This window comes from Coturnix japonica, chromosome 27 (genome assembly GCF_001577835.2).
Source record: "Coturnix japonica isolate 7356 chromosome 27, Coturnix japonica 2.1, whole genome shotgun sequence".
NCBI classification, from domain to species: Eukaryota; Metazoa; Chordata; class Aves; order Galliformes; family Phasianidae; genus Coturnix; species Coturnix japonica.
In genome coordinates, this window is record NC_029542.1 from 4,331,825 (window position 1) to 4,357,843 (window position 26,019).

At 48.9% G+C, this 26,019-nt stretch overlaps 2 protein-coding genes and 1 long non-coding RNA gene across 5 annotated transcripts; 1 reads left to right on the forward strand and 2 right to left on the reverse strand.

Moving 5' to 3' along the window:
* Positions 1–8: 8 nt before the first annotated feature.
* Positions 9–19,481, reverse strand: ACLY (ATP citrate lyase). Of its 3 annotated transcripts, XM_015885633.2 has the most exons (29): positions 19,338–19,481; positions 16,308–16,477; positions 15,638–15,760; positions 14,673–14,735; positions 13,871–14,061; positions 13,124–13,203; positions 12,499–12,629; positions 11,527–11,645; positions 11,163–11,299; positions 10,994–11,055; positions 10,728–10,845; positions 10,420–10,574; positions 9,909–9,999; positions 9,493–9,522; positions 7,787–7,928; positions 6,035–6,203; positions 5,520–5,624; positions 5,075–5,271; positions 4,831–4,912; positions 4,539–4,649; positions 4,065–4,192; positions 3,807–3,900; positions 3,417–3,571; positions 2,683–2,833; positions 1,979–2,122; positions 1,667–1,780; positions 1,126–1,208; positions 958–1,034; positions 9–768 (listed from the first exon to the last, which is right to left on the reverse strand). In XM_015885633.2, exons 2-29 carry the CDS (start codon positions 16,464–16,466, stop codon positions 674–676), a joined length of 3,306 nt encoding a protein of 1,101 aa, XP_015741119.1. In that variant the 5' UTR covers positions 16,467–16,477; positions 19,338–19,481; the 3' UTR covers positions 9–673. The 3 variants fall into 3 exon arrangements, with proteins under 3 accessions (XP_015741119.1, XP_032296775.1, XP_015741120.1); XM_015885634.2 differs by lacking the exon at positions 9,493–9,522 and having other exon boundaries at positions 446–768; XM_032440884.1 differs by lacking the exons at positions 9,493–9,522; positions 19,338–19,481 and having other exon boundaries at positions 16,308–16,472.
* A 632-nt stretch (positions 19,482–20,113) lies between these two features.
* Positions 20,114–25,940, forward strand: TTC25 (tetratricopeptide repeat domain 25). The gene is made up of 12 exons (XM_015885642.2): positions 20,114–20,316; positions 20,412–20,543; positions 20,776–20,929; positions 22,214–22,275; positions 23,034–23,190; positions 23,298–23,522; positions 23,806–24,013; positions 24,262–24,348; positions 24,543–24,739; positions 24,881–24,981; positions 25,302–25,374; positions 25,616–25,940. The coding sequence occupies exons 1-12, from the start codon at positions 20,209–20,211 to the stop codon at positions 25,879–25,881; spliced, it is 1,770 nt and encodes a 589-aa protein (XP_015741128.1). The 5' UTR covers positions 20,114–20,208; the 3' UTR covers positions 25,882–25,940.
* LOC107325132 lies at positions 20,938–23,847 on the reverse strand. The gene is made up of 3 exons (XR_004305414.1): positions 23,751–23,847; positions 22,683–23,535; positions 20,938–22,103 (listed from the first exon to the last, which is right to left on the reverse strand). It is a non-coding gene; the product is annotated as an uncharacterized LOC107325132 (long non-coding RNA).
* Positions 25,941–26,019: the final 79 nt, after the last annotated feature.

Here is a 26,019-nt window from a genome sequence, read left to right on the forward strand (position 1 = left end):
CGGGAGGGCTCAGTTGAGCTGCGTGCCTTTATTTGAGTTCGGCTACGATACACAGAGAGGAGGCCGAGGTTATTACAGAGATAACGGCAGACTGATATGCCATAGAGCAGCAGCTGAGTAGTAACAGAAGTTGTTTGCATAAATACAGGCACTGGGATACGTGTAGCTTCACAGCTTTAACAGCATAAAGTACATGGTACAACCTTTTAAATTAGCACAGCGCAGGGTACAGCCCAGCAATGGTCCCACTATTTGGGTACGATCAGACAGATGAACACAGGAAACAGAGACACCCCCAAATCCCACACAAACAACCCACAACCCAGCACAGCTCAGGGAACTGCCCCATATCAGGACAAGGTCAGCACAGCTCCACACCCATGGGCAGAACCGCCCCCAGAGCCATCCCAATCCTTCCTGGACACAGAAATAAGACTAGAGTAGAAAAAACAAAGGGTGAGAAACAGTATTAAATACAGCAGGTAACACGGAACAGCACGAGGTTTGGGTTTTGATTACGTTTCTACTCTGACAGAACAGTTGCTTTGCACAGTTGAAGCAGGCAGCTCCACGTCGGTACCAATGGCCTTTATGCATCAAAGTCCCATCTCTGGCTGTGCTCTGTGCAGGCTTCCAGCTTCCCGACGTGGCGCCGAGGCAGCACATCTGACAGTCACATCGTCATGTGCTCCGGTAACACGTAGGATATGTCGTCCCATGGGTGACGGTACAGACCCTGCTTCAGTCTCTTCTGGTCCAGGTAGTGCCCTAAAAGGAAATAATCCCTGTTACAACATTTCTGAGCCTCCTCTTTGCTTTACTTTGCACTGAAGCAACTTTGATTTCTGGATTCCTCCAACCAGTATCTCACAGACTGACACCCCACATGGTCACATTTGCCTTCTGGTCATGGCATATCCCTGTAGGATCGGAGTGGCAGAAACACAGCAAACTTACCAATGAATCCCATACTCCTGCCCAGTACAAAGATGCCATTAAGAGCTCCTATATCAATATATTCATCAGCTTCTTCCCTGGAAGAAAAACAAAACAACTCAATGTCCATTTGGCCCCATGGCTCCTATTGTTAATTACAGGACCGTGATCCAAGAAAGAAATACTTACCGTGTGAAAGAGCCACAGTTCCTGAGTACATCAACAAAGGCCACTCCAATGAATCCATCTACATTCAGGATAAGATTTGGTTTCTGAAGGAAACACACAGATAAAGACATCAGCAATGACAAGTGATGTTCACACGGTCATTTCCATGCATGGAGGCAAATTGAAGGCTGCCATAGTTGTAGACATGCACACCAAGCAATGAAGAAGGCTGTGAGTAACAGCTGTGCTTAATGCAGAATGACAGCCAAGCAGCCCCAAACAGGCGTGTCTCACTTAATCAGGGAACATCACCTCCCCCTCCACCACCACTCATGCGCTGACTGCCTCCAGCCACAAGAATCAGCACTTCCAGACCACTCTCATAACAGGTTTGGGCCTGTTCAATATTTGCTTGGTGTCGAAACGCCTTCAGCCTTATTAAACTTCAGCTGCACTCCAACCATTTATTAAGCTCTGCCATTAAAATACAGTACGAAGCCCAGTCACTCCTCCCCCAGTACGAAGAAGTGCTCGTGACAAGACACATTCCAGCACATCTCACCTTGGAAGTTGTAATTTTTTCTACTTCAAGTGCATAATCCAGCAGCGGCGTGGCAGGGAAATGCTGCTTCACGTAGTCTTTGAGAATCTGAACTCTCATGTCTGGGTTATTGATCTGCAAGTCAAAAACAAGCAGTCAGCGATGTATCTAACAGAGACCCTTGCTTAAGATTTACTGTTTATAGCTTTAGACTTCAGAAGCCTCTGAAGTTGGTTTTCTTGCCTTCATTTCCTCCCCATTTTTATCAACAAAAGCAGAACACACACAAGAATAAAGTGCCTCCGATATGCACTAACAGTGTGGTTTTCTTACCGATTTGACTCGGTGTCCAATGCCCATGATCAGTTTCCCTTCTTTCTTCATCTTATTCACAAACTCCATAGGGATCATCCCGCTGTCAAAAGCTTTGCTGAACATTTTAGCTGCAGCATCCAGCGCTCCACCAAACCGGTCCCCCTGGGGGCAAAACACAGAGGGAATTACAGCAAAGAGCTGCAAGCAAAGGTACAAAACCAGCACAGGATTAACTTCCCCATCCTCCACATCTGTCAGTGTGGCAATCATGAAACTAAAGCCAGGCGGGCAACTGGGACAAAGTGTTTCATAACTCAATGCAGTGTCAGTGCACAGCCGCAGCACCTCCACTAGAGATGGCAGAAGGGAAACCATCTGAATCATTACTTCAGTTCTAGAGCAGGTTAGGGAGCCATATAGGGACAATCTGGACAGCAATTTGGCTTCTACAGAGTATTTCTAGACTCACACATGAGACAAGGTAGTCTTGCTCATAGACAAACGGACTACATTTCAAACCTAGAACAGATAAACTGAACAGCAGGCTTCCTCCAGTGAGTTTTCACTTTCATCAGCTATTAGCACAGAATTTAACAGATATTCAGACCATGGATGGACAGACAGGAGTCAGTGCATGGCTCTGCAGCTGTTCCAAACCCTGGCTTATAGCAATAGAATTAGGACTGAGTGGGGCATAACAAAATTGAATCTTCAGTACTTACAATAGTAAGAAGGCCTGAAGTTAGACTTGAAACAAGATCTTTCCCAGCTCTTGCACAGACAATAGTGTTGTGGGCTCCAGACACAGCAGGCCCATGATCTGCTGTTACCATCAAACACATCTCAATGAACTGGCAGGCATACTTTGGCAACCTGCGCAAGAGAGAGACTGAAGTCATTTATTGTAAAGAGAACAGAGCAAGGAGACGCCCAGCGTCAGACTGGGCAGTAACATCTACTTAAGATAGAGGGAGCAGTGGGACCATGCAGCCACCAGTGCATCCTAGTAGCTGCCTTTTCAGAGATCAGTCAAATTAATTCTTTCCACAGGAGCTATTTAGCTCAGGACTGAGGGTCATTTGGCAAACTGAGTCTGTACACACTCATCTGACTGCTCAGTAAGCTCTGGGGTCCCTGAGAGCAGCACCCAGATTAATACCAGGCTGCACTTCTGTTAAGTGAGGCAATCCAGCTGGTGCCAAAAGTATCTCTAACTACAGCACAATCAGGTGATGGCAGCAAGAACGTGACATTCAGAGGGCTCCCTGCAGGCTGGCTAGCAAACATCTGCAGACTCCTCACACTCCCCAGGGTTGAAATGGCAACTACAATAAGCCAGTAATCAAAGAACGTGAAAAGTGACTAGTGGAACTAGAAGAAATCTTTATCCCGAACATGGAGCATACAGTATGAACTTCAAGGTAAAGGGTCTGGGCTTTCACAAAAGCTGCCTCACCTCCTTTGGAACCAGAGCAGGCCCAGAACCCCTCCAATTCCCATCTCTTCTTTGAAGACTTCAGTGATTGGCATGCCAGCATAAATCAGTTCCTGACCTCTCTCATCACAGATGCTTGTCATAAAGGAAGCCGGCTTGCGGATCAGACCCAGCTCCTAGAATCACAGCATAAAGATGGGATCATAAACAATCCTCTTCAGAAACAAGGGGCAGCAGGACACTTAAACTTGCCTTCAGGATAGGCTGTGCAGCCAGCAAGCTCACTGACAACACTATAAAGATGTAACCCCAAGCCAATACCACCATTATCATTTTAAGTGTCCAGAATTATACCCAACATTTTGTCTGGAGCCAATGGAACCAGGAATCAAGCGAAGTAGCATAGCTCACCCTTGCCCAGGAATAATCCATTGGCACGGTTGGAGGAGGAACTTCCTCAGCTGGCTCAATCACTCTTTTTGCCACGAGATCCTGATAGACAGACCTAGGGAAGAATCCCTTTATTAACTTAAGTCCTTGAGTAGCAACTGAGATAGTCTAAGTCTAGACCTTGAGAACCCAGAATGAGCGAAGTACCAAGCAGGACTATATTCCTTATCAGTTTAATGTCAGTGCCCGGTAGCTTTCATCTGCTCAAACACAACTTACTGAATGACCTCTCCCAGCTCATCAAAACTCCGGGGAACAAACACACCAGCTTCTTTCAGGGCTTTATTCTTTGCGACAGCAGTTTCAGAAGCCTGGTTTGCACAAGCCCCTGCGTGGCCAAACTGCACCTACAAACAGCAGAAGTGACATCAGCAAGGAATGTAAGCTATTTACCTGTAAAACAGCGCACAACTGAGCAGGAAACTGGTCACAACCAGTGATCACACTATCTGCCTTAACTGGCCTAAGAGAACTCTCGGCTGCAGCTGCATCTAGGTGGCTGCTCTGGGATCTTTGGGATGCATTTATGAACATGCTGAATTCTTTGGAAGCCTCCAGTGGCAAACTAAAGACGCACAGAAAGCTTTTATTATTGACTGTTCTGCATGATAATCTGCTATGGCTCAGGTGGAAGGAGCTGGCTTTTTTCCCCTCTCCTGTCACAAATAAACACACCCCTACTGTTGCACATACCTCTGAAGAGAACATGGTGGCACAAGTGCCAATGCACCAGCACACCACTGGCTTGGTGATACGGCCTTCTTTAATACCCCTGCAGATCTTGTATTCTTCTGTGCCTCCAATCTGTAGAGAGAAACATTGCTGAGCTCATTCAAAAGCTTAGAAACCAGTTCTGAGATGTGCATGGAAACACTTTTTGGTCCTTTCCCACTGAATAATGGCTTCAGTTTCAGAACAAAGTCAATTTATCTTTGAAGTGAGGCTGTATTGTATTCTCAGGCAGCAGAGAAATGGTCCCACTCACCTCCCCGAGTACTACGATCATTTTCACTCCTGGGGTATCCTGATAACGCAAGACATGATCCATAAAAGTTGACCCAGGATATCTGGGGAGAACACAAGGAAGAACGAGAGAAGTTTAATTTCTTTCAGGAAAATTCATGTGACAAGTTAACAGCCACTCTGCCCTTCACTCCCACATCACTGATGGTTCAAAAAGCTTCTCCCATCCACTGCCTTCGAAAGCAGTTTCCTTGTTAGACTCCTACCTGTCTCCTCCAATGGCCACCCCTTCATAGACCCCATCCGTGGTTCTGGAAATGATGTTGTTGAGCTCATTGGACATTCCTCCAGACCTTGATACATAAGCCACGCTGCCAGGACGGTACAGTTTAGATGCTAAGATATTATCGAGCATGCCTCCCGTGTTGCCTATTTTGAAGCAACCTGGTTTGATCCCACCAACCTACAAGAAAACCACAGAAAGATGGAAAGTCCTTTAAAACAAACATGAGACTTAAAAACATCTCTGTAAAATGGCCTCCTGTCAGTGTTTATGCAAAGAACAAACATGGTAATGTGACCTTCAAATAGTCAACTAACACAGTTCATATGGCTACAAACTGGATGGCGGGATATACTTTATCCCTCAGGGAAAACTGATGTGAAGATTAAGACAGGATGGACAAGAGGAGGAAGGTCATCAGCTCTTACAGTTGCGGGCCCAATGATAGTGACTCCTTTTTTATCAGCTGTTTTGATCAGCTTGCGTGTCAGTGCCTCTGGAATGCCCTCAGCAATAATGGCAATGGTGCGGATCTGCAGCAAGACAAAGAGAGCCATTAGTTACCATACAGAAAAGCTCACTGCACAGATCTGTAACCTGCTGTGATCCTCTCAGCATACTCAGTGCATGGTTTAGATGTTTTCTCCCCCTTGTACATCAGGGAGCAGTGCTGTTCTTTAAACAAAACCAATCACTCTCAAACAGAGGTGCTGAGTTTTCCTTATCACCTGCAAGCTCAGCATTAGGATTTGCTCTACAACTCCAGAATCCTCAAGAGTTCACCAGGAGTTAGAACTGAGGTATTTATTTAGAAGCCGGGAGATCAAGCTGACTTGCTTATACCATCATGGCATAAGAAACACTGGTACCTTGTGCCAGAAGCACCAGTACCATGTTTACATGGTCTATTTTCTCTCGAGTTTCTGCTGGGTCCCTCACTCACCTGTGGATAATTCATCGTTTCCACAGTGCTGTCGTAAGCAGAGCGCAGAGATGCAAAGTTGATGAGAACATCCACCTCTGGGTGCTTCCTCATGGCATCAGACATGTTCTTGTAGACTGGGATCAAGATTTCTTTGTGGCCCCAATAAAACTTCTGCCTGTGGTCACCACTATGAAGGGGAAGATTGAAAAAGCTCTGACTTCTGCTTTCCCAGAAGCCTTAAAGGGATACAACGCATGCAGATAGAGAGGAGTTTACAAACCCCAATTCTCAGACACCAAGACTGACTGGGAGACACTCACTAGCAAGTGAGTATATTTGGGGAGGGACCATACTAACAGCAGAAGGTTCTTCAGAGTATAGAACAGAGCAGCGTATGGAAGGAGACGAGCTAATGGGGACAGAGGCATCCAGCAAGATGAATAAGCTCTCCCACAGTGAAGTTACCAGAGCCTTAATTCTACTCCAAGCTGGAAGACAGAATGAGGCACAGAGAGAGAAATGAATGAGATACATGCAAAGCCGCGTTACTGGACTGGAACAAATACTGGACTGGGGAAAACAAACCAGTATCTGTGGCCAACAGCCAGGATAGCAATGCAGGGGGCAGTCAGTTCCACTGCAGGGGAACAACCACCCTGCTCTGTGCATGCTGAAGGAGAGGTACCTAGGGATGTTCCTATGTGTTGCCTGCTATGTGTGGTAGATGAACTGGGACTCCTTGAAGCCTGTACTGGGTCATTTAGGAGTCCAGAGTTATGGGCTGTTTCCACACTGTTACATTTCTAACAGAACATTTCAGGCTTTGCCAGCTTGGCTTGCTCCAGAAGGTCAAGCAGAAACAGATGATTAACAGATAGCTTTGAACCTTTTATTCCTTGGCTTTCTCCTCAGTAAGTGACTGCAGCACTGCAGGGGTTGCTACTCATCTACAGAAGTAGCTGCATCTACAGTTAATTTCAGTACCCTGAGGTTTGCACTTGTTGAGAAGGTATTACAGAGCTGCAATTATCATCAGAGCTGCAGACCAACAGCACAAAGTAATGGACAAGAGAGGCAGAGCTCTCTGCAGGATGGAGGTTGATTAGATATCAGCTATGCTGGATGGCCATAAATACCACAGGAGTTAAAACAAGCCTCTCCCTTTTGTGCTCTCATCTCACTGTCTCAACAGCCGGCCAGGTCAGTTGCTCCATTTTTATTCAGTACTTGCTCTTTTCAATAGGAAGACCTTCCCCACCCCTCACACGAGGGGCAATGGAACTGCTTCTGCATCGTGTCTCAGCAGCTACGGAGGGTCAACCTGAAACATTAACTTCCACACCCGTTAGCTGTGGGGATATGGAGTCCTCCTGAAGGACCTGCACACTTCCTGCCTGCTAAGAAACTGCAACTAATACAGGAGAGAGTCAGAACCAGAGAAGCAGGATTCATTTAAATAATTTGGTGTGACTACACGACTACAAGAGCACGACGTGAGACCTGAAACAGCTCAATGGTCGCTGCACAGCATAACTCAGAGCAGCCTGAAATCAGTGACTGAGGGAAGCAGGAAGCAGTCTGCAAAGCCAACCTGATGGTGGGAGGGGAGCACAGGAGAAAGTGTAAAAGCAGCAATGAGAACTAGGGCAGAACTACACTACAGAACAGAGAGTGGAGGAGGAGGAAGCTAACTGAAGTTAACTTAATGCCTTTAATCCCGAACTGAGGGATGCAGGTAGAAAAACAACATTGTTAACACAGGCTACTTACGTGAATGGATAAACCATGGCAGCTACAGAAGGTTCATCCCGGGAACAGACGTAATCAAAGTCCAGCATTCCCTGCACAGCTCGTGTCTGCATTCCCCAGATGATGGCTTTGGTGTGACGGCTGAACAGGGTCGTAGCTTTACCTGCTCAGAAAGAGATTGAGGGGAAAGAAAAAACACACCCCAAATGTTTATCCGCGCAAGATAAAAGCTAAAACTCTGCTAAATGTCTGCTAAAAGTCTCCCAGATAAGCATATTCCCCCTCCCTCCAAACTAGATCCAACAGCTGAGCTGCAGGACGCAGTAACCACACCACCCAAGTTAAGGAAGAAGCTGCAGATGAAGCAGCATCCTCCTCTGCCCAGGATTCCAAACACAACAGCCAAGTTTTGGGTTTCACAAAAATGGACAAGTGCATAATCCCAGGCTGGGAGCTGCTGTGAGACAGGAGAGATGTGAAGCAGAAATGCCTCCTCCTCGCATCGCTCCCAGGTGGATTTATTCTGCAAAGCTGAAGAGGAAGGAAACTTATTGCGTATGGCCTCCAATCTGCAACATCCATGGAGGTTTGCCTCCTGCATTTGTCAGGGTGCCACAGTACGATGGTAGGAAACAAAAAGCAAAATGCAGGAAATGAAAGAGACAGAGCAAAGGAGCACTACATCGCTCAGCTTTTGTTTTCAGTTTTCTGGTATCAGGGTCCAACACAAACCTGATGGCTCTAAGAATTTATTCATAGCCCAAAACTTCGGCTTCGAGGGACAGTCACAGGAAAGGCAACAGCTCAGCTAGCGAGGATGAGTTATTGGCTTAAAGTACATTTATGCCACTTGTCACAGCCAGATGTTGAGTTCCGCCCTTGGACTCCATACAGAGGTCATTTTAAAACCAGCTCTGAGCTGATCCACCTGCTGATCTCAGTCAATCTACAACTGATTTCTTTTAGGCTTTGAAACAGATAGTCAGCACAAAGGAATAAATAAAAGATAGTATTCTCCCAGCACTAGCAATACATCAGTCACCATTTTCTCCAACACAGCACGTTCATGGTAAAGATGCACTGCTACATGATTTGTGCTGAGGAAGCTGCCTACCTACACCAAGAAAAATGAGAGCCTCATTCTGCTCATCTCCACTCTTATGGTAGGGAAAATAACTGGAAACTTTATCTTGACTGCCTCAGAAGTTCACTCTCATCGAGCACTGAGCTACTGCTTAAGGTCCCAGTAATTTCATTGGACACAAGCTTTAATGCCTTGTTGAACCGATAAGGTAATAAAAACATTTACTTCATTCATTGACTTTCCTGTGCCCTTCAAGGCTCATAAGCACAGAATCTATTCTATTAATGTTTCCCTTCAGAATGAAGTATTAGTTCTTAGCAATATTTAGTGAGTCACAGTACGTATTCACAGTATGGTAGGGCTGTTTTCCTCTCAGTGGTTTTGGGATGGGAGGGAAGGTGAAGAGAAGCAGATTTGAAATCTGTCCCTCCATCCTCAGGAGGAAAATATTCTTTTGAGAGAAGGAATCTGTGATGTGCACTTCAAGAACAACTGAAATGCAGCACTAACCAAATGTGCTGGCAGGAGGGAATGGAAGGACTAAACAAAACTGCAAAATCTTGGAGAGAAAAAACAGCAACAAAAACTGAAAAGTCAGCTGCCAGCAAGGCCAGACACACTCAGGTAGTCACACATGTCCTACCTGCACCAGGTCTTGGAGCTGGGACTGAATCTGTTAAAGAGAGAATCACTCATGCAACAATATGACACAGTTGGCTGTTGTCACCCCACAGGGGAACCTGTGGCACAATGCTCTGCAGCTTCCCTCCTCCCCACAGGAACCTCAGATCCTAAATGTTTCATTACTGCATCACAGCTCCTACTGAACTGACATGGTTTTCAGTGCTGTTTGGAGATGGTTCATCCAGAAAGCTGCAACGTGTACCATGGTAGCTTTGACTCACCTTATGCATGAGCAAGGGACAGCATTCTAAAAACACTTAAAATGGCAGACAGGTACTGCAAAAATCACTTCTGTTTGTATTCAGAAAAAGCTTTAGTCAAGTCCACGCTCTTCTGGAGCAGAATAGAACTGCTAGCAAACATTTCTGGACTTACCAAGAGGTGCTGCTGGCTTTGCCTTCTTGGCAGGAGCAATATCATCAGGTTTGGATTCAGAAAAAGAAGCTGTTCTGCTTGGTGCTGGAGTCTGAAAGATTCAGAAGTCAAGTCAGTAAAAGTCAGCAAACCAGACAAGGCTTCCCAATATCAATTTCTGGGGCTGTTACCAGGAGATGGTTGCCTTGACTGTGCTGCCCTCCAAAGAAAAACAGTTTTGAGATGGAAATATTTCAGTCAAGAGGGAAAACGCCTAAATGACCACATTCCCAGCAGGTACAGGAGCCACAATCTTGTTATTAAAGGGTCATATTTTCTGCATAAGTGCAGTGAGAATCAGGGGGCCCTTCTTGGAAAAGTCACACAAGCAGTCACCAGTTTTCCCTCAAGCTTTTAGCTGCACAAACTGACAGTGGCTAAAACCTGTTTCTGACACCTTCAGACTGAGGAAGCTGCTTTCAGGAGGCTCCTCACAATTGTTCCCTTTCACAGAGGGGGTGGAGGAGCTCACCGATGGGCTGCCACTGGCATTGAGGAGGAAGTTGGCAGTGTGGGCTGCAGTTGGTGGCTGGTTGGGGATAGGTCGGTGGCCAAGTGCCATCCCCACAATCGCAGTCATGTGAGTCTCTGTGCCAAAGACATGGATGGGGATCCCAGTGGTCTTCCCTGCACATGCATACAAGAACAATCAGCTTTAGGCAGAGGAAAAGGAACCTGCATCTGCCAGAGCAAAGTATTTAACCTCAAAAAGGCTCCAGACAAGGCAGATGGAAGAAACAAGAGATGAGAACAACATTGAAGGAAATGGATGGTCCTTACCAACTTCTCCCATGACACGCAATCCTTCCTGGTAGTTTGGGCCTCCTCTCCGCACAAAGATCCTCACCTCATGCTCTTTCAGAGGGCCCTGGTAGTCCTTAATTGCCCTAACAATGCCCTGAGAAAGAAACAAAGGACAGGTGAGCTGTGCAGCCTCACATTAACACTGTCCTCAGTATCACCCCAAGAACTGCAAGAGATGCAAAGTCAGAATTGTCACAACACGACCTGGACAGAATGCTGCCAATACTTCCAAATAGTCTCACCTTAAAAGTGGCTGCTACGTTAGTGAAGTTAGCAATGCTGCCTCCAATGATCAGGATTTTGCCTAAGAGAAAAAACGAGCACAAATAAAACAGCATTAAGAACATGTTAAGAACACAGTGAACCTACACTAGGACCATGAAGTGGTGCAGGATGGAGACCAGTTCTTACCTTCAGGGTGTTTCTCTCGTGTCATGAGGGAGAGAATGGTTTTGGCATAGTCATAGGTCTGTTGCTCACTTGGGGCTCCTGAGTATTCACCATAGTTGGCCAGTTCATTCACACCCCCCAGGTCACAAATAGTGTCACTATCAAAGAAAAGAAAGAATTCTAGAGATTATTTGTAATTTGTGTCACTACAAAGGCCTTAAAACATCCCAGATTTCTGGGAAAGCAGACCGTGGTCGGGCTATCCACTGAGAACAAACTGCTCTCTTGGTGCCAGTCATGATTCACCTTGCTATACATCCTACACGTGATGGGAACTGCCACTTCCTTCGCAACACCCCCCTGCACCCCAACCCTGTTACGTTACCTGTAAACCACAGAGGCACCACCACCAGCCACCATGGTCCAGATCCTGCCTTTAGGGTTAAGAATGGTAAGTTTCAAGCTGGCTCCGCTCTTTGCATCCAGATCAGCAATGTAGGCTTCCTGCAGACACAGCAACATACATTATTTAAATGTATCTTTGGCTTCCTTTGGCTAATACCTGCATGCTGTTTTTTTTTTTTTAACCACAGTGTTAGTGGTGCTGGGCCCAACTTCTGGGCACACAGAGCTGTCACATTCCTTTGCTAGAACTGCAAACACAACTTCTGCTCTGATCTCATCTGCAGACCAAGACCAAAGGAAGCATAGAAAACCAAACCCAACACACCAAAGTCTACCTTCTCTCTGGCTGTGGTGCAGCTAAGAATGTAACCACCAAGAGAGCTGTAATCTGGCTCAGTGTGGTATTCCTGTATCACAGGGCACTCGCCTGTTGCACTTTATTGGAGCTCATTAAGATTCTCAAAGACACGGAGGCAGTAACCTTCACAGTGACTCGCAGAGGGATGATTCAGAGAGACAAACACTGAACTAATACATTTAAGTGCAAATTGAGTTAAGTGCTGGCATCCTGCAAGCTACATGGAGAGAAATAACTAAATGGACTTTTTGGCCAAGTTACAAAAACCTTTTCCAAGTGATGCATAATTGTAATTAATGAAATGAAAAAGAATCAGGGAAAATCATTTGGAGGAGCAGCAGAACCTGAAATAAGTAACAGAACAATCAGGAAGCGAGTTCCAACAGTCATTAAAGCTGCTGAGAGGCTACATAGGAATTTACTGCAAATGGCAGCACAAACCCTGACTCAGAGAGGAAAGACTCAGGTGCTTCAAGCACAGCAGCAAAACCCTAAAAGAGAGGGAAGCTTCACAGCTATGGGCATGCAAACAATACAGAATTCATCTTGTAGCCCCCAAGAGAGGGATTTGAGCCGGAACAGGCTGTTACTTGCCTCTGGGTAGGCTTCCCTGCCGAAGGGAGGGGGAAACTCCACATCCCCCCATTTCACTTTGCAGATGTAGTCAGCAGTTGCATCAATCTTTGCAGCCAAATCAAGGATGTAGACACCATCCTTGGTCACTACTGCATTTGGGGGAAAAAAATCAGGATTAGCTGCATTTTGTACAGAGGGACACGTTATCAATTTGCTCATAAAATTGCACACCAGATCTCATTAAAAATAGCCAGACTCCCTTTGTTCTCCTTTCTCCACATCAATCATTTAGATTTATTTAGCAGAGTCCACTTAATAACAAACTTGTGATCATAGTGACCCACTTCAGGTGCTGTTTTATACTGAGCAGTTCTCATGTGCTTCACTTTGACTTCCCAGCCATTTCAAGGTAACATCTTGTTTGCACCAGGAAATTAGATAACAGGACACTGCCTCCAAGCTGTTTGCATTTCACATTCATTCAATTCACAGCTCTGAGACAAGTCACAACCACTTCTGTGCTTGCTTTGCATGCACCGCTGTCATGAACTGCAAACAGCAGTGAAGGCTAATCCACATGTTCAGCATTTCAACACAGATGAACAGCAGGTGCCACATGTAGAGTCCCAAAAGTGCTGCTTACCTAATGGATTGATCTCGAGGTACGTGAAATACAGATCTTCATAGAGATTGAACAGGCCACAGATGAAGCTGGCCAAGATGCTGCATAAAAACAAACAAAATTTAATTGATTAAACTCATTAAAGCAGCCAAATATGAAGTACAGCCCGCTGTGCTTCATTTGTATTAGCCTCAAATCCACTTTGTACCAATTTATTTCATTCTCATTCATCCTCTCTGGAAGAAGCCTGGATGATGACTCAAGGAAAGACAGACCTTGATGACTCACCCTCATTACACTCCACCAAACTCTGCTGAGAACACATTTGTAAGCAACTGTCATGTAACTGCTCAGTCTGTCTCATCTTCCTGAGAAAGAAGTGCATCCTTGTCAGAACTCAGCTTCCTTAGCTGAGATGGGGAACAGACTGCAGTAAACTGTGACAGAGACAGGCTGCTACAGAGACACAAGGATCAAAATTCAGCGTGCATCTCCACGTCCTCAGAGGTCAAAACTTAGGAAGACTGAGAAGTGCTCCTGTCAAACGAAGGCTGAAAGCACCAGGAACACTCATCCTCAGTGTCACAAGAGGCTCAGCTGAGGTCAAAGAACTTAGGATTAGCATTCACAAAAGCTGAGAGTTGCAACAAGAGTAGAACAAGTTTCAGGAGGTGGCATTGCGAATGGACATTGCACTGAAGATGAGCTTCTGGGTGGCTGGCTGTGCCAAGAGCAGGTATGGGAACTGGGCATCTGATCCATACTTACTCCTTTTTATCTGCTGGCGCGTGCTGCAGGAGATGCTTCTTCACATCTGACTCGTTAAGCTTCTCATCCACTGCCACAAGCAGCTTCTGAGCTTTGGCATCAACATCTCCCACATCCACACCTCCTTCGTGGTAGAAGAGGACATAGTCTCCCTCCCGAGCAGCATATACACAGACATAGAACTCTTCCTCCTGTACCACAGACCCAGGCACAAGCATTAGCAGTCACACCCAGCAAGCACCTGGACGAAGAGGTGCTTTTATCAGCACCAGGAAAGGAACCTGAGCAGACTGCTAAGCATTCCAATGAGCACCAGCACTGCCCAGACACCTCCCAGGAAGCTTCATCCAGGGGCAACATTTTCTATTTCTGGAGAAAAACGCTCCCGTCTTTCACAATTGACACACTCATCAAGATCCTTTCCTGGTGCAGTGAAAGCACAACTAAGGTAATTACACCCCTCCCAAAACCATGGCACAGAACAAAGATTTCACCAGCGCAAATTGAGACATCCCACATGAAGTGAGATGGGAGATTCAAGGAGCTGCTTTCTGCCTTCCAAATGGATCCCTCTGCTGTGATTTGTAACCTCCTCCCACTGGAGTAAGAGCAACCATGATTATTAATGACTCTTTGCAGGGACTAACGCTGTGCCAGCACGCAGCTCTGACAACATGCATCACTGCCAGCTTCATAACCCACTCCCAAGCACTTGCTATTGCCACTATGTCAAACCATCTAAGCCACACACCAGTCAGAGAAGACTGAGAAGGACTTTCAATGCTTTCATTGGAATGCCAACCTGTTTGTGGGGGACGAAGGGCTCAATCAGAAAATTCTTCAGGATTCCCTTCGCATTAGCAATCTGTAGGTAGAAAACAAGGCAGACACCAATAAATACTTGTCCAATACCCACATTTATGAGAGCAGAAGGCAAGCTTAAAGAATTAACACTACCCCAGATTAATCAACTCCTCCCAAACACCTTTCCATCGTGTTTCCAGGCAAATCATCTTCCCTACAGCAAGGTCTCAGGAACCCAGAGGTGCTTTCCTGCCATCCAAACCCAAAGTGTCCTGGCACAAGGGACATGGCTGTGATAGGTACCACTGCTCTTAAGGACACTGCTTCAGGAACCAACATGGTTGCTCACAGCCCCTTGGCACAGGTTTCCCTTTAGATGTGATTGTTGCATGGTGCTCAGCAGCCATTTCAACACCCAGAGTTCTTCTGATGGGAGGCACACAAATGCAGTTGCCCACTGTTTCGTAAGAGCCTCCAGGCAAATCTCACTGGCTCAGCCGCCCAGCCCCATGCTGGAGCCAGCAGCAAATCAATCACAGCGGGGCAAGGCCACCGTTCTCTTGAAGCAGAAGAACTCCTGAATCGTAGCAGCTGGGATGGCAGGCACTTCTTTATCATTAGCACTGCAGCAGCATTCCCAGGAGAATAAATATTACAAGACAGCACCAGACTAAAAAATGGACTTGAAGTAACACCCAGCAAACAACCAGAGCACTGCCTGGCTACAGGAAGAGGACAATTTTATGACAGCATCTCCAGAGCTGTGCCAGCTCCTGCTAAACTGCACCAGCCCTTCACGGCAGATGGCAGCAGGGGCACCAAGTCACCACAGTATGTCATTAATGGTGCTTATTTACCAGGAGGAGGCTCACATGCACAACTCCTATTTGTTCTGGCACACCTTCCCAGCCCCTGCAGGACAGAGGGATGCCTGCAGACTTTCTGTTGCTGAACGCCACTCACCGTGGTTTCTTGGCCCAAACGCTGCTTGAGCCAAACCTTCACCTGATCCAGAGTGAGGTTAATTCCAACCAGCCCCAGCTTCCCACGCCGCTTGATCAGCTGATCTGGCTTCACCACTAAACGCTGCAGCATTGTGCAAGAGGGATTAGAGAAAGAATAATGAGAAAGTCAGTTTGGTTGAGAGATTCTCCATGGATGGCAAAGCAAAAAATTCAGTAAGTTTTATACAGCGAGTGTCCTCACTGTGTCTCTTCAGTCCCTTGCTCTGTGCCTGCTGTGATGCAGTTGTTAAGTATCTCCTGGTACAACACACCTGCCTTCCCTTTCCTCCCAGCTCTGCACGTGGAGGAGAGCTGCCTTGTTTCAACTCAGAGCAGATGAATCCATCAGCAGAGCCTGAGGTCACCATCAGTTCAAGGTTTTGGTGGTGGTGCTTTGGTGTGTTTTTCTGGTGAGCTTAACTAATTCTTTCAGTGTAACTGTTTGGATGGCATTTAGCTGCTCTGCTTTCTGCAGAGCCCCACACTGAACAGCATCCAGTGTCCTACCCAGTTTGAAAAGCCTTTGGAAGATACAACAAGCACTTCTCCACAAGTGGAGGCTCACCATCAGAGCCATGGGACTGCCCTGTCCAAACCCAGCCCCCAGGGAGGCACAGCACAGCCCTTACCTCACTCAGCAGCCAAGGATGGTCCTGGGTGAGCCGGGCCCAGTCGGTGTCCGGGGTGACACGGGCATATTTGAAGCGGTTCTGGATGGCAGAGGACGTGCAGATGTACTTGTACAAGAACTCCTTCCCCGTCTGCTCGGAGATGGCTTTGGCCGACATGGCTGCCTAGGCTGGATTGAAAAGCAATTTGTCAGAGAGGCCATCAGCAGAGGGCACTGCTGCCAAGGGGTCACTGCTGACAGAGGCTTGAGCAGCAGCTCGTGCTGCATTGTGATGGGAGGCCGTCATTGTTCCCCATGCACAGCCCTGTAGCAGGAAACACAGAAACAAACAGGACAGCTCCTGGGAGAGCTGCAAAAGGCACCACCACGGGAACGAAAAGCTGCTTCAATTCCAAAGAACACAAAGTATCTGAACAAGGCACTGAAGGCCAACGAACTGTCCGTGCTGCCACAAAGTAGATGCCCCAAAGGACAGGAATCCTGAAAGGAAGAAAAGGCAACAAAGTCTAACACCACACTAACACCACGCTAACACCACACTAACACCATACCAGAAGCAAAACACACAGTGGTCTCACAAAGAAACCTGTAACGTTGCAAACAGAAATGGGCAGCTGCATCAAGATCCTGCGTGTTGAGTGGCCTGCAGACCCGGCTTCACTGCTTACAGAGCAGCCAGATATTCGCTATACAAAATCCTGTCTGCTGCCAAGTCCTTTTCTCTTTGCCCTGCAAAGGCCACAGGACTGCAGGAGTGCAAGCTGTGCTGTAACTGCACTGAAATGACAGCATTAGCAGATCTGTTCGACTGCTGAACCTTTATCAGAAAGAGAAGGTTCTGCAAGAGGCAGAACAGTTGAAGCACTAGAAACAAACTACAGTTTGCTGCAGTTTGAGTCCAACAGTCTCAGGCTGGTTGCAGAGCTGGTTCACAGCTACCCTCCATTAATAATGGATCAATTTCACCTCATTACTCTGAGACAGCTTTTTTCTTAATTAAAAGGGACCATCTGTGCACCAGGGAGGCACTGACCAAAGGTGTACAGCTTGATTACACAGCTGGCCAAAAGCTACAGAAAAAGACTGTCCAAAGCTCTAAACACAGGGACAGTGTGTGGCAGGACTGTAAAACACACACCTTGTTCTGCAAACAGACACAGACATTCAGCTCCTTCAAACAGCATCCCACCACCTCTGCCTTCACAGCTGCACACACATCACACTGAGCCACCACAGCACCCAAAACCCTGACTGCAATTTTCAGTCTTCCAATGACCAAGACATAATTGTCTGCAATGGCAGAGACCAGACCCAGTGACCGGGCTGTGCTAAAAAGAGAAAACCTGAAGATTATTGGGCAGGAACAGATGAATATGTCAGGATCTGTGTGTGTGTGTCATGCTGGCTGTCCCATGGCAGAACAGGCCACGTTTTACATTTCCCAATGCATTAGCAAGTCTTTAATCACATCCCTCCTGTGTTTTTTTTCACTGCTCCAACTCAGCCTATCTCATGGGACAGACAGCATGAAACAAATCACTTCAGTCTGCTGAACTGTGAAGCTAAAAGATCAGCAGATAAAGGTCCTACAGGGCATCAGCAATTCCAGTCCCTTTGTGCGCGTGTAGGTCCTCCATCAGCCAGAGGGCTGTGAGCACAGCAGACCTCATTACCAGCTGCAGTGCAAACACTGAGCAGAGCTCTGACTGCTGAGCTGAGGAACTGAATCCCTGCGGTTCCTACACAGTGAGGCAGGGCTCAGCCATCCCAGGGGGACTTTACTGCAGCACACAGCCCTGACTGATGTGATGGATGAACCTCTGGAGAACAGCAGGGTGGGGTGGAAGAGCAGATCTGTTTTCCTATGCCAAATGCAGAGCATAACATAATGTTCTCCCCCACTGATTCACTCCCAAGACACCGCTCTGTTCACGACTCATTCATTAAGGCTGACCCACAGTTCTGTGACTTCATGTCTCCAACGTTGCAGCTCTGCTGAGCAGAATCACGCCGGGTTGTGGATTGACCAGAAGATTGCTGTAAAAGTGAGTTCTTTGTGGGCATGGGAGTGATCTCCACAAACGACGTGTGTTCATTTACCGAGGCTCTAAAACAAACAGTTTCTCTGCAAAAAGTCAGAGACCTCCCTAAAGATCATCCGCAGCCAATGACGTAAATAGTGCTGGTTTTCAACACGCCTGGGGCAGTAAAAGATTTGGTTCAGATCCAAATCATCCAACTCCAACCGTACCTAAACACAGGGAGAAATGCAATCCCACCCACCCCATGAAGATTTCACTCTCCCTCCTCCTGGGGATTTTAAGCCATGCAGTAAAGCAACGTCCTCCCTTCATCCCAGGTCATTTATTAACACAGCTCAAGATCAGCCAACATTTCCTGCCCACAGCAGCACAAACAGTTACGTCAGCATCCACCTGGCAAACACGCTTTCATCAGGTGGCAGAGGGGCTGCAGAGGAGAGAACCCACAGCAGCCAACTCCACGGGTCAAGAAGCCTCAGTGCTGCACGTTGTGAAACTCCTGGCAGCGGGTGGGAGTGATGCAAGCTGCTGTCACTGGCTGAGGTGGTGAACGCAATCCCTACAGACCTTGAGCCTTCAGAAATTAAAGAGCAGCCAAGGAAAATAGCAGATTACGAACCGATTTCAGCCAGGTTAACGGAGAGCTGAGGAGTGGCCCCAGATGTGCTGGTTCACCCCAGTGCCAGAAATGGGATACGCAGAGTTCTGCCTTTAAAAACCGATTTAACCTGAAACACCGGGAGATTCTGCGTGGGTTTATTACCCCATCGCGGGGGAGATGGGCAGCAACCCCGGGCAGGACTCGGCTCTATCTGCTCTATGGGCTCTGTCAGCTCTATGGGCCCTATCATGGGCTCTATCTTCTCTATGGGCTCCATCGTGGCGGCCGGGCCCCGCTCCCCTCATGGTCGGGCGGACATCCCGCCCAGGCCGGGCACCCTCAGCCCCGCTCGGTCCGTGCCCCCCCGCCCCATCCCCGCCCCCACCTGCTCTGTCCGTCCCGTTTCACTCCGTTCCGTTCCGTACTCTCCCCGCTCTGTTCCGTTCTGTTCCGTCTCGTTCCGCCGCCGCCGCCTTTTGTTCGCTGGGACGCGGCGCTGCCTCCCCGGCCCATCGGCCTACGGGCTCCGCCGCCGCCCATTGGCTGCCGCCGCCGTCACGTGTGCGTTGCCTGAGCGCCGCTCGAACGCCCATTGGTCGCCGCCGGTGGGGCGCGCCCGCGCGGCCTTGTGGGAGTCGTAGTTCCGCCCCTCGCCCCGCCCCCACCCCCCGGTACCGGCACCGAGCGGGGACACGGGGCGACACACAGACACACAGACACACAGACACAGACACACACATAGAGCCCAGAGCAGCACGGCCGGCACATGGCGGGACGGTGTCACTGCACGGCACCGGAACCGGCACCTGAGAGCAGCGGGTGGATCGAACCGGGGCTGAGGGACGGGACGGACTGAGCAGAACCGAACCGGGACCGACGGAACCGCCGGGACAGACGGAACCGGAGCCACTGAATCAGTGAGAGGAACGGACGGCGCCAAACGTTCATCGCGTTCATCCCATGGGCCTCATCCAGGGCCGGGATGAAGCCACGGAGCAAGGCCCGTGCACACACAGCACCGTGCGCACTGATAGTCCCGGTACACACTGATATTACCGGTACACACTGATATTACCGGTACACGCTAATATTACCGGTACACACGCCGCCCCCCGGCCCATCCCGCTCCTTTTCCCTTCCAGGACCCTCCACCCCCAGGACCTCGGTGACGTCACTTTGTGGGCGGGGCTTGGCTCGGTCCCGGAAGTGGCGCCGTTGCCCGGCAGCCGTTGCCAAACGACGGCGTCGGTGCCAACATGGCGGAGAACGTGCCGCCCGTCGGAACCTTCCCGGGCTTCATGACCGAGGCCGGGCTGCTCTATAGGCGGGGCGAGTACGGCAAGGCCCTGAGCTGCTTCAACAACGTGAGGGCACGGGGGGGGGGGCGAGGCGAGGATGGGGGGGTTGGGCCTCATCCGTCAGCCCGGTCTGTGCCCGTTGTGCGATCCCGGCCCTGCAGGCGCTGAAGCTTCGAGCCGGGGACAAGCACGGCCTGGTGGGACGGTCACGGTGTCACCTGAAGCTCGGGGACATACAGAGCGCGATGAGGGACGTGGAGGCGGCGCTGCAGGGCGACAAGGCGTTCTCGGAGGTAAATAGAGCAAATATAGAGCAAATATAGAGCAAGTAGAGCAAAATAGAACAAATAGGGCAAATAATAGAGCAAATAAAACAAATAGAGGAAATAATAGAGCAAATAGAGCAGAGCTGCAGGGCTGTGGGGCTGGGGGCAGCACAGCGCTGCTGTCTGTGGGTATGAGCAGAGCACTGTTGGAGGCTCTGAAGCACTTTGTTGTATTTTCCCCCTTGAAATGTCATTCCAGGGCCTGTACCAAAAGGCCGAGGCGCTGTACACCATGGGGGACTTTGAGTTCGCTCTGGTGTTCTATCATCGAGGCTCCGAACTGCGACCGGAGCTGCAGAAGTTCAGGCTGGGCATCCAGAAATCCCACGAGGCCATTATCAACTGCATTGGAAGTAAGGAGCTCCCGTCACGGTGCCTGCAGGCTGAGCCTGTTCATGTGCTCTGTCACCAGCTGCTATTAATAATAATAATAATAACAATAATCATAATCATAATAACAGCTGATGGCTGTGAACTCAACGTGCTTCCTAAGTACCAAGTAACAGCAGGGTTCCTTTGCTTCTGGATTCATGAGCTCTGCAGCCATTCTTATTTGAAACCAAGAAGCACCACAAAGCCCACGTCCCATCCTCTCTTTCTTCTTCTTTTCTTTTTGCCTGGATGCCTGTTCACCTGCAGTGTCTGATAACTGATAATTACAGGAGTGAATTATGACCCCAGCACTTACACTTCTAAAGTCACCATAGAAACGTCATAAATAATGCAGAACACAGCAGCACTCCTCCTTACAGCCCTGATGGTGACAAAATCCATTTTGAGATCCTTATCCCAGCGTTAAAAAGCTTAGAGTGAAATCTGCCCACCTGAGAGCGGCCTCCCTGAGATCCTGATTTTCCTCCAATTTCCATTGCACAAGAGCAGTGAAACTGTTGACTATTGCAATGGAGCGTTGCTTTCATAATTTCTGGCGTAAATCAGAGAACTGAGTCCTGCAAGAGACAGGACAGGCCAAGGACCTGCTGGGGTTCAAAGCAAATGGAAAACTTTTCCCTCATTTTTTCTCTTAGCAGTGCTCTCACATGCAGGCAATGCAGGCACACACACACACTCAGCTGGGGCTGGCTCTGTGGGTGAGTGGCTTATCACGTGAAAGAACCTGTGCACAGCTGGCAAAGCTGCTGCAAAACCTGCTGGGACAGTCACAAACTGCTCAGGTGGATCCTGTCCCATCATGGAGCCAGAACACGCCCGGCCTGCACGCCCCACACAGGCCTCGATCACACAGATAACGCAGCTGCCTTGCCTTGAAATCGCTGTTGGAATTGCAGCCCACCTCCAGCAGTGCAGATTGGCTTCACGTCCCAGCTGTGTGAAAGCCTGCAGCTCCTCCATATGTGACAGGCATTTTAAGGCAGATGATAGAGCAATTTTCCAGATCTGTTGCTTTCCTCTGTTCCTGCTGCTTTCTCAGCTCAGTGCAAACACCAAGACGCCCTCGCAGCTCTCTGTGGAAACACCTGTCATGCTTGACGTGCTGAGCTGAATGCTTTAAATGCCTTCAAGCATCTGGACCATATACAAACAAACAGCATAAAAACCACGAGGTGTTCTAAATGTTTAGTAGCTCCTCTACTGCATTTCTAGAGCAGTAACAAGTGTTTTCTCTGTATTTGCAGCTCCATCCTCAGTTAAACTGAAGAACACAGAGGGTCTCTGCTTTGTAAGCCGGCAGGCGGAGGTACAGTGTGAAGAGCTCTCGATTTGGAAGCTAATTAAAGTTGTTATTACACTGTTATGTTCTGGAACAGGCACAGAGGATCAGCGGTTTCTGCAGCAGGGTGGGGGGGGGGATATGGCTGCTTCAGGGAAGCGCATCCTGGGCATGTGAAACAAATGAATCCAGTCTGAGGATTTTAGTGCACCTGCCTTTGGTGCAGCTGGGGCTTAAGCCACACAAAGCAGACAGGAGAAGGCAGAAGGGCAGGGAAGAGCAACAGATGGGAAACAAAACCCCATCTGAAAGTCCTCTCACAGCCTGACCAGTGTTCCTATTGGGTACTGCTCACCACCCATCAAAGGCTAATGAGTAACAGCGCCGAGGTGAGAGCAGGATACACTTACCCACAGTGTTTACTTTGGTCTCACCTGCTGTTTGACGTTCACTTGTCTGATAATGGCCACTTTCTCAATTGCTTCATTTCGGGGTGTCCACTGAAGCAACACTTTGTTCCTCTGAGCTGCCACCCCACGTTTCCCTTTGAAGGCAGTGCAGTGAATGCTCCTTTCTTTCCCTCAGCTGGAATTATGGGTAGTTTGCAGTGAAAATCATTTGCACACAGGAGCCTAAAAGCTCTTTGTGAGACACTGATTCTTGCTTCTACTTAAAGGACCTTGACCTACACAGAGGTCAGCAGTTGTGGAAGCCAGGCCTTGCTGATCATTCCAGTGTTCCCCAGCAATCCCACCACATTTACTTTACTATTTTTCTTGCTGTAGAGCAAAAAAGCAGAAGAGAAACTCCAGATCAAACTGAGCAAGGATCAAAAGTCCACAAAGAAAAAGGAACCTGCAAGGAGTCAGAAAACAGAGCGGCAGCTTCTGGGAGAGCTCTATCCTGACAAGGCCTACCTGGAAAAGCTGCTCAAGGACGAAGGTTTCCTCCATCATTTTCAGTTTAAATTGCTCACAAGTAGCCCAGTGAACTGAAGCTTCATCCATTGTATACATTGATGCTCTCCTATTCTGCCCTCCTGATTTCAGAGTTGATGAAGAGCTTCACAAAGCAGGGGATCAAAGTGGAGGACGTGGTTCAGGGTGGCATTGCCTACCTGGACAGGCGCGCTGAGTTCTGGCAGCAGCAGAAGCCCATCTATGCCCGTGTGAGGGAGCGCAAGCTCATGCAGCAGAGATGGATCCGAGAGAAGAAACCCAAACCAGCCGAGGTGGCCAGATACATTGTGAAGAATATGGAGGACATCGATATGTGTGCGTGTCCTGGCTGGAAACAGTAAGAAAGCAGTGACTGGTGATTGTAATTATTTGCTGTAGCAAATGCAGACCAGAACTACAGAAACAGCACAAGTATTAATGCACAGCAGCAGGTCGGGAGTAGGTTGTAGGCTGGGTGAAGGATTGTAGGATATGCCTGAGGAGAGTGAGGAGCTCAAACCCTTCCCAGGCTTTCTCTGAGCCTTACATGACTGCTGGCCTTACCTCCCCATATCACCGTGCCTGCACAGCAACACTGAATTTCCCTCTTTGTCCTTAGTGCTGACTGGAGAATGCCCTGAAGAGAGCTGCAAGAAAGCAGAGCGTGTGCTGAAAACAATACAAGGATGGTCAGAGGATGAAGTTCCCAACAAGGAGGAGCTGATTGGGAACCTCCACAGCTGCATTGGGAACGCTCAGTTTGAGATGGGGCAGATGGAGGCAGCCCTGAAAAGCCACAAAATGGATCTGGAGATTGCCAGGAAGAAGTAAGTGCTGAGAAATTCTGATGGGGGAGAAAAGGTGCAGAGGAAGGTACCATTGCCGAGCAGCATCCGCCCTCTGGTGGCCATTAAGGACCGGCGTAGCAAACAACGCCAGCCCAACACTGGTCCTTTAGCCCTGCATCTCAACCCTGTGTGTTGTGCTGAGCACTACAGGATGCACACGGGGTTGAAGATCAGGCTGTCAGCAATACGGCTGTTTCAGCCACTGAAGCTGTTCCCTTCCTACACAGCAATCTCCCCGACGTCGTGTCCAGAGCCCTCGACAACATCGGCAGAGTTTATGCCAGGACCGGCAAATTCCAGCAAGCCATCGACGCGTACGTAAAGTAACAGGAAGGGACGAGTTGGGGGTTGGATTTAATGCTCTTTTTGGGTTGTTCTGATAGCAGGAAGCTGTGAATGTCTTCATACCAGCAACTGGAGCTCTCTGCTTATAGATTCAGTGACTGAAATGATAACTACACGTGGGGGAGATCTGGTAAAATCTGTCTTTCTTACTCTCTGCTTGAAGCTGGGAGGAGAAAATCCCACTGGCAAAATCCAGCCTGGAGAAGACGTGGCTGTTCCACGAGGTCGGCCGCTGTTACCTGGAGCTGGGAAATGCTGAAGAAGCTCAAAACTACGGAGAGAAATCCCTGCAGTCAGCGCTGGAGGAGGGGGATGCGGAGTGGCAGCTCCACGCCCGCGTGCTGCTGGCACAGGCACAAGGTTCGGGTGGCACCGCGCATCTCTGATGGGAGCTGCCTGTTTGGCACCTGAATGAGAGCTCCCAGAGCTGTTCGGGTTAAGGCCTCTGGCAGGAGACTCTCTTGCTTAACAGTTGTTCTCTTTCTCTTCCATTTGTTACAGAGAAGTTAAAGGATTATTGCTCTGCAATTACAAACTTTGAAAAGGCCCTTGAGAAGGCAAAGCTCCTCCACAGCGATGCAGCTCAGGAGGCCATCATTGCTGTAAGTGGCTCATGGTGAGGGGGGCAGAGCTGGAAGGAGCCCGACCTGCTGGGTGACGTCCTGCAAACGGGCACAGCACCAGCACTGAGCTGCTGTGGGGGCTCAAAGCTGAGCCGGCCTGTTGTCCTGCCTGAAGGAAACAGCAGGGAGGGAGAGAGAAACCTGCAGGGTTGGGTACAGCTGTTGGCAGCTGGGACTGGTGCAGTGTGAAGGCAGGAAGGGAGCAAGCAGGGACAGCAGAGCTCAGAGGGACACGGGAGCAATGTGCGCGTGGAGCCGTGAGCGTGGGGCCTTTACTGAGAAGCCACATCACTTTTCAGGCCCTGGATGACATGAGCAGAAGCTTCGTCGAAGACCTGAGAGAAAGAGAAGCGGAGGATGAAGACCTCCAAGGTAACTCCGCCGTGCTCCCGGGATGGGAGCGGAGCTGTGCGGGAGGTGGCAGCACCACCACGGGCTCCAGCCCTGAACTCACGGAGCGTAACGTAGCGGTGGTGGAAGGAAAAGCCTTCCTCTTCCTCTTCCTCTTCCTCTTCCTCTTCCTCTTCCTCTTCCTCTTCCTCTTCCTCTCCTCGTGCCCCTCTGCTCGCTCGGTGCTCCAACTTACTCTCTGGTTTCTTTTCTTCCCCCGCAGATCAGGATTTCGGCGGTGAAAACGCAAAATACGACAGTTCTGAGGGACGGGAAAAGGAGCAGAGCTCAGAGAACCAAGGGGGGGAAAAAGAGGATGCAGAGAACGAAAAGGAACCAGAAAACGAGGGAGAAGAGCTCAGTGAAGGAGATGGAAAAGAAGAGGGTGAAGAGGAGGAGAGCAAACTGAAAGAGGAGGAGGAGGAGGAGGAGGAGGAGAAGAGCGAAAGAAAGGAAGAGGGGGAAGAAGAAACGGGAGCCGACGAATAGGATTAGTCTGATAACCTGAGCGGTTAGAATAAAGCCGGTTTACGCTCCGCTGTCACACACGAGCTGCTCCCCCTCCCTTCCTGCCGCTGCTCCGCCGCACCCCGGGGCACAAGGAGCGAACCCCGCGCCGGGCACCCA